Genomic DNA, 16,826 nt, shown 5'->3' on the forward strand with positions numbered 1-16,826 from the left:
TATATTTTGTTCGAATTGGTTATCAGTTTTAAGCGTAGCTACGTACATTAGAAGTTTGGTCTCATTAGGAAAGCATTGATATGTAAATTAATATTAATATTGTTATTGTCTTCTACTTTTCTTTTCTTTTTTTTTTCCTTTCAAAAGTGTTTTAGTAATTAGTAATTAGTAATTAATATTTAGCATTCGAGACACCACAGTGACTTTTAATTAGGCAGTATGCGAAGCTCGAAACCATATATTCTTGGTATGAAACCCATGACTCTCAAAAACCTCTTAATAATATATTGTTATTGTATATTACAAGTCATAGTTGACATTTTCTTTGGTAGAACTTTTGTAAGTTTGCTTGACCTATTGTAAATGGATAATTAATTTACAACCAAACAGGCAATACCTATAGAATAAGGGCTCGTAAGTTTTGACGTATTGTGCTAAGTTTTAATATAAAGACAAAAACCAACAAATTCGTTAAAAAGTAGGGAAAATTACACTTTTGGTTCCTGAATTTGATACATTTTTCACTTTTAGTCACTAAACTTCAAAAATTGCAAATTATACACTGAACTTGTCACTTTTTTTCACTTTTGGTCACTGAGCCCAGATTCGTTAGTTTTGCTCCGTTAAGTTGCCCAGATTCGTTAGTTTTTTTTTCACTTTTCGTCCTTCCCATTATTCCATAACTAAAATCGATAATCGACAAACTTAGTGATGAAAGTGTAATTTACATAATTTTTTTTATATATATACCTGATTCGTCCAATTTTAAATGTTATTATTTTGATTTTTTTTTTATTATTTTTACTTTTAACTTTGACTCTAAACTTTTTTATTTGTAATATATAGTAGTTGGTGTAAATTAAATCAATGAAAAGTATATTTAAAAATTAGTTCATTATTATATGTTTTAAATTTATATAACACAGACAAAAATATTTACGGTTAAATCATAAGGCGTTAACGATTATCCGAAAAACCTACAACATGTTACTTCAGATAACATTACAATATCTTATTTTTGTTTTTATTTATTAATAATTAATAAAATGAATTAAGAAAAACTATATAAGTTTATATAACACACAAAAAAAATTATGGTTAAAGTAAACATAAGAAGACTCAAAATTCAAACATAATCACTAAATAAATCTATCTTTATAAATAAAAATTTCAATAACAATTATTTCATCTAATCAAACTACTGTATAACCAATAGATAGTAAACTGTAAACATAAAAAATTTGTTTCAAAACATAATAAATGAATATGTATTTTCACTAATCGGCCAAAACAATATAAAAGTGAAAAAAAATTTTAGAATATGGGGAAGTTAACGGAGAAAAACTAACAAAGTTGACGCAATGACCAAAAGTGAAAAAATGTGTCAAGTTCAGTGTATAATTTGCAATTTTTGAAGTTTAGTGACTAAAAGTGAAAAACGTGTCAAGTTCAGGGATCAAAAATGTAACTTAATAGATTTTAATGCGTTTACATTTTGGGCGAGTTGACTACGTAAAATTGATGATTAAAAACTCAATGTATATGGGGAGGCGTGACCTTCAAGTGTTGAATTATGAAGTCAGCAAAAATCATCTTAAAATAATAAAGACAAAGATTTTCATATAATGAATTTCCTCCAAAATTCAAGTTAGATATATTAAAAAACATCATGTCGTTATTATTAAAAAATATTGGTTGTGTAAGATTATAACAAGAAGACGGGTACCAACTTGTGTAATTATTGATTAAGAATTCTAGTGAAGGAGGTCGCCTTATAAGTGTAGATGTAACCTACATTAGTTAACAATCTAAATTCCAAGTAAATTAGCTTTTTAAATATATTGTATACACATCAAATTTTTCAGACGTTTTTACGCAATAATCATAACTAATATTAGTTAGTTTGATAAATTAAACCAAATTGCTATACAAATAAAAATATGAATCCTAGAAAAATAATTCAAACTAAATCAAAATGACAGTCAAAAGGCGAGTTTAACGCTAAGCCATATTTTCATGCATATTTTTTTGTAAACATGAACACCTTTCTCCTTGAATTTTTCTAAGCCTTTCCCTTTCTCTCTAAAAAGGCTTATTCCCACCACTCTTCTCTCTGTACTTTCATTTTCATCAAAATCTCTAGGTAATTTTTTATGTTGAACCATTAGGGAATTTCGTTGTTTTTAGCCCTTTTACGGCCTTTTACAAGCATTCTTTATTTAAATGCCTTTCGTTACCCTCGATTTTGATTGAATTTATGATTTTGGTTTTGCGCTTATAGTTTGCTAAAGTAAATGTGTGCCGTGACCATAAGCTGGTAACAATGCGATGTATGATATTTGATCTTATATTCATGTCTTTAGAATTTTCTAACAACTTTGTTTTTCTCATGTGTCTACAATGTATATGTTTGTAACATATGTTAATTGTCATATTTGTAGCAATCTAGCCTGATTTGCACCAGAGAGATTTGAAACTCAGATATTTATGTTTACTTTATATCATTAGTCACATTTCTTGGAAAAAAAAACTACAAATTTTCTCTTTACCTGAGATTTGAAAATCAGTCTTTCATTCTTTTTGAGCGAAAACTTACAAAAGAAAATAATTTTTGTTAGATGTGATATAGTAACTTGACATTTGCATGGTTTTACTGATACTGATTAAACCTACCAATTAGGACTTTTGTTTAGTTTTCATTTTGTATAGCGCCAGGCCAGCCGTTTTGGCAAAACTTAACCGTCTACATTTTATTATATTCATTAGTTATTATAGGCTGATATAATGACATACACGATCAAAAGAAGTTAATGTTTTAGCAGGACAAAGTTTCGAAACCCCTTGCCATTTCTTGTTGATATTTTGAACTCGTGATTCGTTTTATGTGAAACATTTAGAAAACAATCAGACCAAATTGTATAAGAGGCCAATTAAAATCATATAATTGGGTGGTTTGACAAATGACAATGAACTTGATTTGGTTGTTTAGGTTTGCAGTAATGTCAAATGGAGGTCTCCATTTTGCCATTGTTATATTTATTGATAATTTAGGCAGCATACTTGCATCTTTTTATCTACTAGATAACTGAACGATTCCATTTTTTTTTGGTTACCAGTCATGATTGATCAAGCGCAACATCCAAGCGTTTCCCAGAAGCTAGCTGGGAGTCTTCTTGCATCAAGCATGACACACTTCAATGCTCGTGATAACGGTTTACAACAACCAAATATGTATCATAGACGTTTCCATAACAAAAACTATACAAATGCAGCTTTTAACTACTCAATGCAGCCACAAGCCCAACTTCCTTTAATGTCAAAACCATCTCCTATTTGGGTTCAAGCCCCATCCGAAAAAGGGTTTGCAGGGTTTGCCATTGATTTCCTTATGGGTGGAGTCTCTGCAGCTGTATCGAAAACGGCTGCAGCCCCAATTGAACGTATTAAGCTCTTGATCCAGAACCAGGATGAGATGATCAAGGCTGGTCGGTTGTCTGAGCCATACAAAGGAATTGGTGACTGTTTTGGTCGAACCATCAAAGACGAAGGCTTAGTTTCATTGTGGCGTGGAAACACTGCTAATGTCATCCGTTACTTCCCAACACAGGTTAAGAAGCAAAACTTTGGAACTGATATAAAAGTATTTTAAACATCAGATTTTAGTGTTTTGATACATGTTTTATACGTTTCTTGTGAATTTAGGCTTTGAATTTTGCATTCAAAGATTACTTCAAGAAGCTTTTCAACTTTAAGAAAGATAGAGATGGCTACTGGAAATGGTTTGCCGGTAATTTGGCATCTGGAGGTGCTGCTGGTGCTTCGTCTCTCTTTTTTGTTTATTCACTAGATTATGCCAGAACCCGTTTGGCAAATGATGCTAAGGCTGCAAAACAAGGAGGACAAAGAGAATTCAACGGTTTGGTTGATGTCTACAAGAAGACAATGGCCAGTGATGGTATTGCTGGTCTTTATCGTGGCTTTAACATTTCATGTGTTGGAATAATCGTCTATCGTGGTTTGTACTTTGGATTATATGATTCTTTGAAGCCTGTGGTTCTTGTAGGAAACCTGCAGGTAACTAGTCATTTGTGTGGTTAGTTAGGTCATCTAATAAAACTTGTATGTTTTAATCAGAGTTGGCAAAGCGGATGGGTTGGGTAATCTTGGGAAATTAATTTGTACAGGTTCAAATGGGTCGTGTGGGGTTAAAGAAACACATTTTGTCCAATTTATTTACTTTTCCTTAATAATAGTCTTCTCTGAAAAAATTATAAAATGATATTGTTTTAATAATAAATATGATGGGAATATATTCTAAGATGTTTCTAAAGTAACTTATTTTATCTGACCCATTTTAACCCGAAATGAATATGGGTCAAAATATAATGTAAATGGTAAAACTCATCATGTATTAACGATTGTGTGGTGTGTTTGGGTTCATATTTCAGGATAGTTTCTTTGCGAGTTTTGCGCTTGGTTGGGTGATCACAAATGGTGCTGGACTTGCATCATATCCAATCGACACTGTACGAAGAAGAATGATGATGACATCTGGTCAGAAAGTTAAGTACAAGAGTTCAATGGATGCATTCACTCAAATCTTGAAGAAGGAGGGGGCTAAGTCTCTGTTCAAGGGTGCCGGTGCCAATATTCTCCGAGCCATTGCTGGTGCTGGTGTGCTCTCTGGTTATGACAAGTTGCAGCTGCTTATCTTTGGCAAGAAGTATGGATCAGGCGGCGGCTAAGTGTGCAGTATCACTACTCTTATGGGAGTTTTTTCCCAGATTATGCTGACGAAATCGTTATGAGTTTTGATAATACTTTTTTCTGCTTTTATAGATTAGTTTTAATAATGAACTGCTTTTAGTAAAGAGCGGTTGTTGAGTGCTCAGACTCAACAACCTTCTTTACGAAGTATTTTTTACTCCAATTCTAAATTTTTGTTTTGATATATCTTGTACCACTTTATGGAATGGTTATTGCATATGCAGATACATAAACTTTATATTTTTTAGTCCTATCTAACGACATATGATGGCATATGGGTTGTTGGGCCTAAAAGATCAGGTACGTTTTGGTGTTTTATCAACCGAGTATCATATAACTGTATGGTTTTCATGTGGTTTTCGTCGTTTTATTGATTCATCAGTGAACATGAAGTAAGATCATGTAAAACTACCAAAGGTTTGCCGGAGTCAACAAGTGAATATCTGGTAATCAAACAGTAGCCCATTAACGGGGAGAAGCGAGTCTCAACATTTTATTCTTCATACAAAAAACATGGCCAAAGTGGTTAAACCATCCCAAAAGCTACTTGGGTTTAATGTATGATATAGTTTTAATATATGAATAATAACTCAGTAGAGTATAACTATAAACCTCTTAAAGATAGCTTAAGTTAACAGTGAGAATGTAGGACTACAAGGAACCTCATTCCACCCCCTCTAAACAACTTCTCACCCTAAAGCATTTACAATCACAAATTCACAATTGATCCATAAATTGTAATAAGCTTGCAAACGAATCAAACATTTGTGGAATAGTTCACAAGTTGTTTAACAAAGGTCAATTATGTTCGTTTAATAGTCTACCAATGCATGAACAAGAAATATTCAGTCTCTGCTGAGAACATCCGCCTTGTCCAAATTAGCAAAGACCGGTCTCTATAACATCGTTCTTGGTATACGTGACTCGCTTTTATTATTCTTAAGGTTGGTTCTCTTTATTTCATTATTATTAATACTGAAAAAATAAGTAGGTTGTATTAAATGAAATGTTTAATGAAGTCTTGTAAGTGTGACATGAAATAAATGACGGGTTAGAATTTATGTATATTTACAACTCACTTTGCATTCAATAACAAAAATTAATTCTTACTTGTGCATCAAGTACCAATTTTTTAAAATTTAAATGTAACTATAAATTTCACATTTTACGTTATTTACATACATAACCTACTGACCCCAACACCACTCTTAGAATGAAAAGACAACGGCTAGCTAGTTCTACAATACTTGTCTTAACTCCCCACAACCACCGGGGCGCAAATAGACAAAGCCACATATATCAAGAACTCACTGTGCATGAAATAAATGAAGTCTTGTAAGTGTGACATGAAATAAGTGAAAGGTTAGAATTTAGAGATACTTACAAATCACTTGGCATTCAATAACAAAAACTAATTCTTATCTGTGTATCAACTACCATTTTCTTTTATTTAAATGTATCTACATATTTTACACTTTGACATTATATACATACTCTTTAAAACCTATTTACCTCAATACCACCATTAACAAGAAAAGACAACGAATAGTTAACTTCTACTATATTCCCTTTAACTCCACACAACTACCGGGCCGCATAGACAAACCACGTATATCATATCAAGAACGATGTTATAGAGGCGACACTTGCTGATTTCTCAACATTGGTGTTACTAGTTTATTGAGTATATAAAAAAAAAACTATATACATACAGATAGAGTATGTACAATATTGAACCGTGAGTCTGTGTATCGGCACTAATCACATTTTCTTTTATTTTTGGTAAAAGTATTGATCCCATTTTTATTTCACACATAAACCCCTCAAAAACCCAACCAAATCCAAAAATGGCCTTCCGGCAACTCCGCCGTACCTTCACCACCACCACCGCCAACAAACTCCCAATATTATACACCACCACAGACCCCACCACCGATAAAACCGTCACACTGCAGCTACTTTCATGGGGTCGCGGGTCTTCCGGCCAATTAGGTACTGGGAAAGAAGATTCCCAAATATACCCATCACCCATTTCATCACTAAATCTCTCACAAAACTCTTTCCGCCTCATTTCATCGTGTCGTAATGAAAACGACGACGATCGGTTAGAAATCGGCGTTGCGTGTGGGCTGTTTCATTCTGGGGTGGTGATTGATGGCAAGTTATGGATTTGGGGCAAAGGTGATGGTGGTAGATTAGGGTTTGGTCATGAAAACACTGTTTTTCGACCGACGATTAATGATAATTTAAGAAATGTGAAGAATGTTGCTCTTGGTGGACTACATTCTGTTGCGGTTGATTCGGCTGGTGATGTTTTCTCATGGTCAGTTGTTTTTTTTTTTTTTTCAAAATCTTTGTTTTTTGTTTATTATATTATAATATATGGCCTAATTGAATATATAAATGTGAAAATGGAATTCGTTTGTTGTCGTTAAGTTATATATTATAGTTATAGTTATTGCAGTAATTACAGTTTTAGTTTTGTGATGAGTTTAGAACGTAATTGGGTTAGAGAGAAAGTTGAGAACTTGAGATGAAATATGGAATATTTTGTGAAGTTTTATGGATATGTCAACGTTGGTAGTTATAGAAGTTACGGGTAGTGTATGTAAGGTGAAATTGATTCACATGGCTTGTATGGAAGCTTAAAGAATATCTGGAGGTAGTTGACGTCACAAAATAGTGGAATCTGTTTACCAATTAGGAAGATTGAGATCCTGGAGATGACATTTTAGGCTTTCAACAACATAATCTCGTAAGTGGTGTCTGCAATGGCTCGATATTGGGCTTAGTTAAGATCTTGACATTAAGGACTCGTGTTTAGATTGCCAAGATATGAGAGAAGAGGCCAAAAAAAAATTTGTGTCCTAGAAACAGAGTGACCTGTGCTTTTGCACATCAGTGTCGGATACAATATAAGATAATGATGGTGGAGCATCATTGAAGGAAGGAAGGAATAGACCTTGCAGGTGACATCTTGATGCAAGTCATTGTTCTTAGGAGGGCTTTCATATGATTTCTAGTGGGAAAATGAACTAGCTTGCTAAGAGTTTGAGTTTCATAAGATAGATTACGTTTACCAATGGCATGGTAGAGAAGCTTGACAATATTCCTTTTTCAGAGAAAGAAGTCATTAAGTATGACCATCGTGAATATGTAGGAGGATGTTAAGATTCAGTTGGGTAGTTTTTGTCTTGGAGTTCAACACACCCATTTCGTCCAATAATGCGTGATCATATTACATTGTTTCACCATCAAAATAGATTTCCAATCCAAGCTTTGTGTTTGAGGGACTGCTGGACAAAACTTCAAAATGAATGCATTAGCCATGATGAAAGAGGAAAACTTGGCAAACCACTGGATGTTTAATTGTTTATAGTCCACATACCCTGTTAAAAGAAGTAGAAGGTTGCCAACCTTAAGGAATGGTCGTATACTCTTATCTCTTGAATGAGGGATTCCCATGTGAGGTGTTGGCAATGTCAAGTTAATGCATGTGTAGTCGTGTCTCTAGAAATTGGGAGACATTTTCAAGGCTCGGATACCAACAGTTTTGTCAACTAGATCAAGGTTTCACTTGATTAGTTCACTCTTTTTTGTGAAAGCTCATTGGCAACAATTATAGCCTTTATCTATCCAATGGAACCATCAAAGCATTAACTTTATCCTTAATCCCATACACAAATTTATAACCTATTGGTATCTTACTAGGTGGTAGATTTTCCCACTTGTCACTACTTTTAAAGCTTTTATTTCATTCTCTTTTGCCACAATTCCTATCAATTTTCCACCATCAAAAAATCCTCTTGTACATAAATATCATCATGTACCAACTTTGTTTATTGGGGCAATAGAGAATTATATATAAGCTTTGGAAGCTAATCACATGTTGGTACTCAGTACTCTATGATCTACCTTTCAATAATATTCCAATATGTTGTAATTGGGTCTTGGGTGTATCGAGTTTTGTGTAAAAAAGTTGGTTCTTTCAATAATGGGTTATTTCAACCAAGAAAGTTTTGTTGCTTAAAACTTTAAAGTTTAAATAAACACTTCTAGACTTGGTTATAAAGTGTGTCCTTTAAGTCCTGTAGTGCATCAGGGGTTCATGTAATAGCATCAGGTGTACCTGGTCCGCAAAGGCGTACACTTTTACCACTTTCAGCCAAAGCGCTTGTTAATGCATATTCAAAGCATTCACTTCTAAAACCTGTGTATTAGTTTGCCTAGCAATGCTTCCAACTTTCCAGGAACTTCTTTTGCTTCTCCTCTGTTCTTCCTTGTTTATAGTTGTTCTCCTCTGTTATTATGACTTGCAATATGTATGAATTGTTTACACAATACTCACTTCCCAGTCTAACTCGTCAAAGTAAGCCATAGACTCTGTTGGATAAACAAGGTTTTATTCATGTACAAAAATGAAATGACAACTAAAGAATGAATTGTAGGTGACGACAAAATAGTCAAAATGTGTATATTATTCAGCCAAATGATTTTTGGGTTTACAAATGAAAGATAATAATATACACTGGAGATTTCGACTAGTGGAAAATTGCAAAAAACTACTAGGCCACATGCCCTTTAAATAACATAAAAAAATAACTGAATAACAAAACTCCTACTATTATTCAGGAACTAAAACGTTAACACGTTCTTTATTTGACCGAGAATTTTAAGCCACTTTTCTCCACGTTGTACTCCACGTGAATTATAGACTGAGTCAGCACTAACTAACACTCTCCCCCTTAGTGTTGGCTCCATAGTTCACATCTTCCATACCAATGAGACTCCTCATTTCAGTGAACTTGATCCGAGGTAGAGCTTTTGTTAACGTGTCCGCCTTTTGCAAATCACCACTCACATGCTTGACTTCAATCTGCTCCCGTTCAACACATTCACGAATGAAATGGTACCGCGTGTCAATGTGTTTGCTACGACCATGAAAAACGGGATTTTTCATCAACGCGATTGCGGACTCGTTATCAACCATCTAAGAGTACCTTTTGAGCTTTTCTACCAGTTAACTCATGAATCAAGCTTCTTAACCATAGAGCTTGACACACCGCCGATGTTGCTGCCATGAACTCGGCTTCACACGAACTAAGTGCTACAGTTTTCTGCTTTTGGGATGACCAAGTAATCAACTTACCTGAGTAATAAAAAGCCATTCCCGTTGTGCCTCTCCTGTCCTCCACATCCATCCCGTGGCTGTTATCACTATACCCTTCAAGACGAGCATCACCACCTTTAAAATACTTCAAACCATAAGAAGTAGTTCCTTTAAGATACCTCAAAATCTGCTTTACTGCTGCCAAATGAGATTCTTTAGGAGACTGCATGAATCTACTCACCACCCCAACTGAGTAGCTTAAATCGGGATGAGTGTGAATCAAATACCGAAGACTTCCAATGACTCTTCTATACTCCGTAGCATTCACCGGCTTGCCATCTTCATCCTTAGTCAACTGCAACTTAGGATCCATTGGCCATTGAGTTGGGTTGCAATTACTCATACCCATCATTTTCAAAATCTTCTTAGCATAAGCCTCTTGTGAGTTACTTCAATTCCCAAGTAGTAACTAAGTTTACCCATATCACTCATCTCAAAAATCTCTTCATTTTTGTCTTGAAAGCTGCCACCTCTTTCTCACTTGAACCCATTAGTATCATGTCATCAACATATATTCCAACTATAAGAATTGAGTTGGATTTATGCAACTTGTAAACTGCTTGATCATGGACACATCTTTGGAAACCAAGGTTCTTGAGAGCTTTATCGAGCTTCATATTCCAAGCTCTCGGAGCCTGCTTCAAACCATATAAAGCCTTATGCAACCGATAAACCATGGTCTCTTTACCTTGGACTTCGAATCCAACCGGCTGAGTCACATAAACCTCCTCCTTAAGCTCACCGTTTAGGAAAGCGGACTTGACATCAAGTTGATGCACAAGCCAACCCTCCGTAGCGGCTAATGCTAGCAAAAGTCGGATGGTTTCCAGCCTTGCTACAGGAGCAAACACATCATCGAAATCAATACCTTTCTGTTGCACATACCCTTTGGCCACCAAACGAGCTTTGTGCTTGACCACCTTTCCGGTTGCATCCCGTTTTAGCTTGAAATTCCACTTCAAACCGATGGCTTTGTGATTTTTTGGCAAGTTAGCCAACGACCAAGTTTTGTTCATGATGGAATTAAGTTCCGATTGCATAGCTTTCTTCCAATGAACATCTTGAGCAGCCTCTGAATAATTGCTAGGTTCATCACCAATAAATAACAATTCTTCATTTTCATAATGAGCTTGAACTTTTTCTTCAGTTAGAGGATTTGTTTTGTCATAAATTTCTTCAAGAAATCTATAACCTTGTATGGGTTCCTCATCAACATTACCTGAAGAATTAAAAAACTCACAAGAAGAGTTAGTATTAAATGAGTCGGTCCCCACGTTATCTTGATCTTTTTCTTTAGAATCACCACATGTATCAAAATTAGTGGGGTCCTCCATGTGATATTTTTCCTTGCCATTAAAAATATCAAATGAAGATTGATAATCTTGTGGAGTATTTTGCTTATGATCACCCACGTGATTCGCTTGACTAGTTACCTCATCAAAATTGGTCCCCCATGTTGGGACATGACATGCTTTAGTCCCATTAGAACACTGTGACAACATGAAAGTTGTACCTAATTTTGATTCTCCATAACTTTTCCATTGCCACCCTTTATTTTCTTTGAAACGAACGTCTTTTTCTCCAACAATTACGGGTTTCTTCAATTCTCCAATTGATGATGGGGTGATGGGTCCACACAAATCAGCATGTATAAGTTCCAATGGGTGAGATGCTCTCCACTGTGCTTCATGTTTATAACTTCTCCTTGCTTGTTTTGTCACCATACAAGCCTCACACATTTGCTTTGGATGTGAAATCATAGGAAGTCCCACTACATGCTCCCCCTTTGACATTTCTTCCAACTCTTAGAAAGTTTGCATGACCAAATCTTGCATGCCACAACCACTGATCTTCTTCAAGTTTAGTTGCAAGACAAATGGGTTTTGTACAATTTAGAAGAATTTTGTACAATCTATTTCTACCTCTTGGTACCTTCATCAGGAGCATTTTCTTTGCATCTCTCAACTTCAAAAACCCATCTTCCATGGAGACTTTATAACCAGCTTCCTCCATTTGACCAAGACTCAATATATTGCTCTTTAATGCAGGTATGAAATACACTTCCCAGACCACCAATTGATCCCCATTTTTGCATTGAAAAAGAATCGTTCCCTTTCCTTTAATCTCTACTCTTGATCCGTCACCAAACTTCACATGTCCAGTGATGTGTGTGTCTAACTCAGCGAAAAACTCTTTCTCCCCCGTCATATGATTTGTTGCACCGTTATCCAAATACCATGGGTTTTTGGACTGATCGCTTCGACCTTCGTTGTGCAAGTAAACTTTTTCTTCATCTAAGAACACATCTGTGACGGTTTCCACCCCACGCACCGTCAAGAGTAAAGCAGGTTCGTCATCACTTTCTTGTGTCAAATGAGCTTCATTTTCTTGCTTCTTTTCATTCTTGCACTCATATGCGTAGTGACCCAGTTGGTTACACGCATAACACTTCACTTTAGACTTGTCTCGTGGCTTTCTTGTAGAGGTTTTACCCTCTCGAGATGACATAGTACTCTTGTCACCCCTACCACGACCCCCGTTTCTGCCTCCCCTTGAACCGGACCTTCCTCCATGTGAACCATGACCCCCACGGTTCTGATATGCACCTTTGTTGCCTTTAACGCCACCCGAACTTTCTGATTTCGTAAGCAATAACACGCCGTCATTATTCGGGCCACCCAACCGTAGTCTTAGACGATCTTCATAAGCCTTTAACCGACCAATGGCTTCCTCGAACGGCATCTTCTCTAAATCTGAATATTGTTCCATCGACGCAACGAGATGGATATATTTTTCAGTAACCGTATCGAATAGCTTACGAATCAACTCTTCGTCTTCAAGTGTCGCACCAACACTATTGTATCGCGAAATCATGCCGGAGAGTTTACCAGCATACTCATCAATGGACTCTCCGTCTTTCATCCGCAACCCCTCGAACTCGCTTTTCAACGTATGTAGGCGAGCCTTTTGAACCCGGTCAGCCCCTACAAACCTTGTTTTTAGGGACTCCCACACCTCTTTCGCGGTCTTCTTCTTCGCAACTTGCATCAAGATATCTTCCGGTATGGCCTGGAAAATAAAGGCTCGAGCCATCTTGCTCTTTTTCTCGTCCGCAACAATATCTTCTGCATGTTCAATGGATTCCCACAGCCCTTGGGCATCCATTATAGCCTCCATTTTGATTGCCCATGTTGTGTAATTAGAAGAAGTGAGGATAGGGCATTGAAATGAAACTGGGTTTTCTTTGGGTTGATTTTGAGAGGTTGTAACTATTGACATTTATTGGGTTTTGATGTATTTTGGCATAAAAATGGAAGGTTAAACGAGGCTCTGATTACCAAATGTTGGATAAACAGGGTTTAATTCATGTACAAAAGTGACAACTAAAGAATGAATTGTAAGTGACGACAAAATAGTCAAAATGTGTATATTATTTAGCCAAATGATTTTTGGGTTTACAAATGAAAGATAATAATATACACTGGAGATTTCGACTATTGGAAAATTGCAAAAAACTACTAAGCCACATGCCCTTTAAATAACATAAAAAATAACTGAATAACAAAACTCCTACTATTATTCAGGAACTAAAACGTTAACACATTCTTTATTTGACCGAGAATTTTAAGCCACTTTTCTCCACGTTGTACTCCACGTGAATTATAGACTGAGTCAGCACTAACCAACAGACTCGGCCATCAAATGCATACTAACCATCAAAACAAATTTGTAACAGGGGATAACAAATTGATTTTTTGAGTCTCTGAAATAGATTTGTTATGTTTGTGTTTTCATTAAATGATCCTTTTTTTGCGGTTTATAATGAAGTTTACAGGGGTTATGGCGGGTTTGGTGCTCTTGGCCATTCTGTTTATACTAGAGAACTGTCTCCAAAAAGAGTAGAAGGCAATTGGGAGGGAAAGATTGCTCAAATTGCAACTAGTGGCACACACACTGCTGCAATCACTGAAGCAGGTGATCAAATAGTTCTAGTAACGAAGTTATAACATAACGATAGTTACCTTCGTGGCTAGAGTTTTGCTATAAAAGGTTATAATATATTTATTTTATTAAGTTCATTGCACTAACATATTTATTTTGCTTTGTGCATGGTCAATCTAGGTCAACTATATATTTGGGGACGAGATGAAGGGGAAGGCAGACTTGGGCTTGGTCCTGGTCGTGGTCCAAATGAAGTTGGTGGACTCAGTATACCTTCCAAAGTGAAAGTATTACCAGTTCCTGTTATTTCTGTTGCGTGTGGTGGTTTCTTCACTACAGTGATTGCTGATGATGGCCAATTGTGGAGCTGGGGTGGTAAGACAGTGCCTTCTGCTTGTTTATAAAGTGGATGTCGAAATTATCCAAGATCAGAATGTGTATCTTTCTGTAGATAAATAAGAGTGTTGTACAGAAATTACATAAGTTTGATTATGTTCTATGCAGCAAACTCAAATAATGAGCTTGGAAGAGGTAATCGAGTAGGCGGTTGGAAACCTCAACCTATCCCTGGTCTGGAGAGTGTCCGTATTGTTCAAATAACAAGTGGTGGATATCACTCTCTTGCTTTAACTGGTATGCTGAATGCAGAATTATAATATCTAAGGTTGGGTAGATAATGTAACTTCTCATTAATTTTTGTTCTGATTTTAAAGATGAAGGTCGGGTACTATCTTGGGGCTATGGTGGACATGGACAGTTGGGGCACTTTTCTACACAGAATCAGCCTGTTCCCTTGGTTATCGAGTCTCTAGCTTCTGAGAAAGTTGTTCATATTGCTTGTGGAGGTTCCTCATCAGCCGCTGTAACTGGTAAATTATGCGATATCCCTGACTACCCTTTACTTTCCTCCGGATTTTAGATGCATCTTACTTTTGGTTTACGTTAATATAGCAAGTAATACCAAATTGGCAGAACTAAAAACCAAAGCTCAAATAATCAACAGTCACCTTAATAAATTTATTTAAATTTTGTTTAGATATGTCATTAGTTTGAGTGTAAAGATTGATGATAGCACATATAAGCTTATAAGGTTACTGAAGTTGATTTTGTTGGCATATGTAGATGATGGTAAGTTGTACATGTGGGGAAATGCAAAGGATGGTCAACTAGGGGTTCCCGGTGTACCAGAGATACAACCTTTTCCTATAGAAGTTAAGTTCCTTAATGATGATGATGTTTTGGGTTCCCACAAGGTTCTTTCGGTAGCTGTTGGTGCATCACATGCTCTTTGCTTGGTTTCAAGGTAGCTCTTAGCATATCTTCATGCGGTTCATAAAGACTCAACCAATGGCACAAAATGGTAATCACAAGAATGTTGTTTTAGATTTGTCAGCACCTTTTTACGCCCTAATGAGCAATATCATACCTCACCTTCCAACATTATTTATCGCAGACTTTTGAAAAAGGAAGTTTACTAGTTTAGCACTCTATGTTGCTCTTGAATCTCATTTTGTCGTCACAATTCAACTAGAAGGACAAAATAGGCAGTTTTTGGGCTTGGCATTGTACTTATTAGAGTTCCTGAAAATGTATTATACATTCCATGGAGACGCTATCAGTAAACAATAATTACTCTGTTGGAAGTAAATGGTTATAATGACGTTGAAAAGACAGTTGATAACAAAATTGCTCTATCCTTTTTATCAGATGCAATAAAATGATGATAAAATATGATTGTTACAATGAGCAGCAGCCATCTTGGCTCTGCATGCTCATTTTTTGTGAAATTCAAGCCTGTGAATTTTGGTTCACTCCCAGAATGCAAAACCTTTCAAGAACTTCTTGTTCAGAAAATACCGCAGGTGATCAGAAAAGAGGATCATTTGGACAATCTATAGATAATCTAGAGGAACTGTCCAGTATGTGATATAGATCAACAAACCAAATTTCATCTCTTAATTTCTTTGATGCCTTCGACAAAAGTTTGTAGATCTATGTTTTGATGGTGGTCGATTTGACAAATGTACCATGACAACATCTTGGATATTCTAAATTTAGGGGAACATTATTTTTGATGTGATGATATGATAAGGTTGACTCATTTGTAGATTGAAATAAGCTACAAAGCTAAGTGACGATGTAAGTTGATTAAAATACAGATTTAACTTACTGAAATTCCCCACACACGTTTTTTATATTATAGACATTATCCCTTAAAAATTATATACAATAGGTGCTTTGTGCAGATATGTATATAGGTTACCTGACCAAAATTCTTATTCAATTTTTGTATGTCACAAATTGGATGGTAGTCCTGATTCTTACTAGTTCACCACAATACTTTTATGTGTTAATACTCTTATATGCATATTTAGTGAAAATATTAATTGGCTCCGGCTACTTTATCAAGCAAACAACTTTCATGCCCGTATGAAAAAACAAACGTTGTGCAACCAAGTTATATGAAAAAGAATATGTTTTATATGGAACATCAAAGCTTATGTGTTAAAAAATAATAATAATAATGGACATGACTCATTTTGATCTTTAGATTTGACTTATCTAGTATTGTAGTTCTCTTTCAAAATAACTTTTATATGTTATTTTAAGCATCTATACTTTTAAAACAATATAATATTGAGTTTAGTATTTTACCACTTGTACACTTTCTATCAAAAAAATTCGAAATAAAACAACTATTGACGATCTCATAATTATATATATATTTTTCTCTTTCTAACTTTTTTTTTTTTTTAAAGGTGAATTTCGATTAAAACTTCATGTCGAAATTCGATAATGAGACGTCTAGCATACGTTGTCTTAACCGGATCCGTGCTATAGAGTTCCCTTTAGAAATAATGAATCAAAGCAGCTAATCCATACGACTCCAAACTTAGCAAATGCGATTTCTTTTTTTCTTTTGTTCTGCAACATGATGCGAAAATTC

General features: G+C 35.5%; 2 protein-coding genes across 3 annotated transcripts; both read left to right on the top strand.

The window, feature by feature from the left end:
• Positions 1-2,074: 2,074 nt before the first annotated feature.
• On the top strand, positions 2,075-4,986 carry LOC122598020 (ADP,ATP carrier protein 1, mitochondrial-like). The gene is made up of 4 exons (XM_043770624.1): positions 2,075-2,143; positions 3,117-3,607; positions 3,703-4,074; positions 4,449-4,986. The coding sequence occupies exons 2-4, from the start codon at positions 3,119-3,121 to the stop codon at positions 4,743-4,745; spliced, it is 1,158 nt and encodes a 385-aa protein (XP_043626559.1). The 5' UTR covers positions 2,075-2,143; positions 3,117-3,118; the 3' UTR covers positions 4,746-4,986.
• A 1,519-nt stretch (positions 4,987-6,505) lies between these two features.
• LOC122596713 (RCC1 domain-containing protein RUG3, mitochondrial) lies at positions 6,506-15,544 on the top strand. 2 transcript variants are annotated; one of them, XM_043769334.1, is made up of 6 exons: positions 6,506-7,090; positions 13,773-13,912; positions 14,060-14,254; positions 14,384-14,512; positions 14,593-14,748; positions 15,002-15,544. In XM_043769334.1, exons 1-6 carry the CDS (start codon positions 6,615-6,617, stop codon positions 15,184-15,186), a joined length of 1,281 nt encoding a protein of 426 aa, XP_043625269.1. In that variant the 5' UTR covers positions 6,506-6,614; the 3' UTR covers positions 15,187-15,544. The 2 variants fall into 2 exon arrangements, with proteins under 2 accessions (XP_043625269.1, XP_043625271.1); XM_043769336.1 differs by having other exon boundaries at positions 6,949-7,090; positions 13,766-13,912.
• The last annotated feature ends 1,282 nt before the right edge of the window (positions 15,545-16,826 follow it).

The sequence above is a fragment of the Erigeron canadensis genome, chromosome 4 (assembly GCF_010389155.1).
Source record: "Erigeron canadensis isolate Cc75 chromosome 4, C_canadensis_v1, whole genome shotgun sequence".
Classification (NCBI taxonomy): domain Eukaryota; kingdom Viridiplantae; phylum Streptophyta; class Magnoliopsida; order Asterales; family Asteraceae; genus Erigeron; species Erigeron canadensis.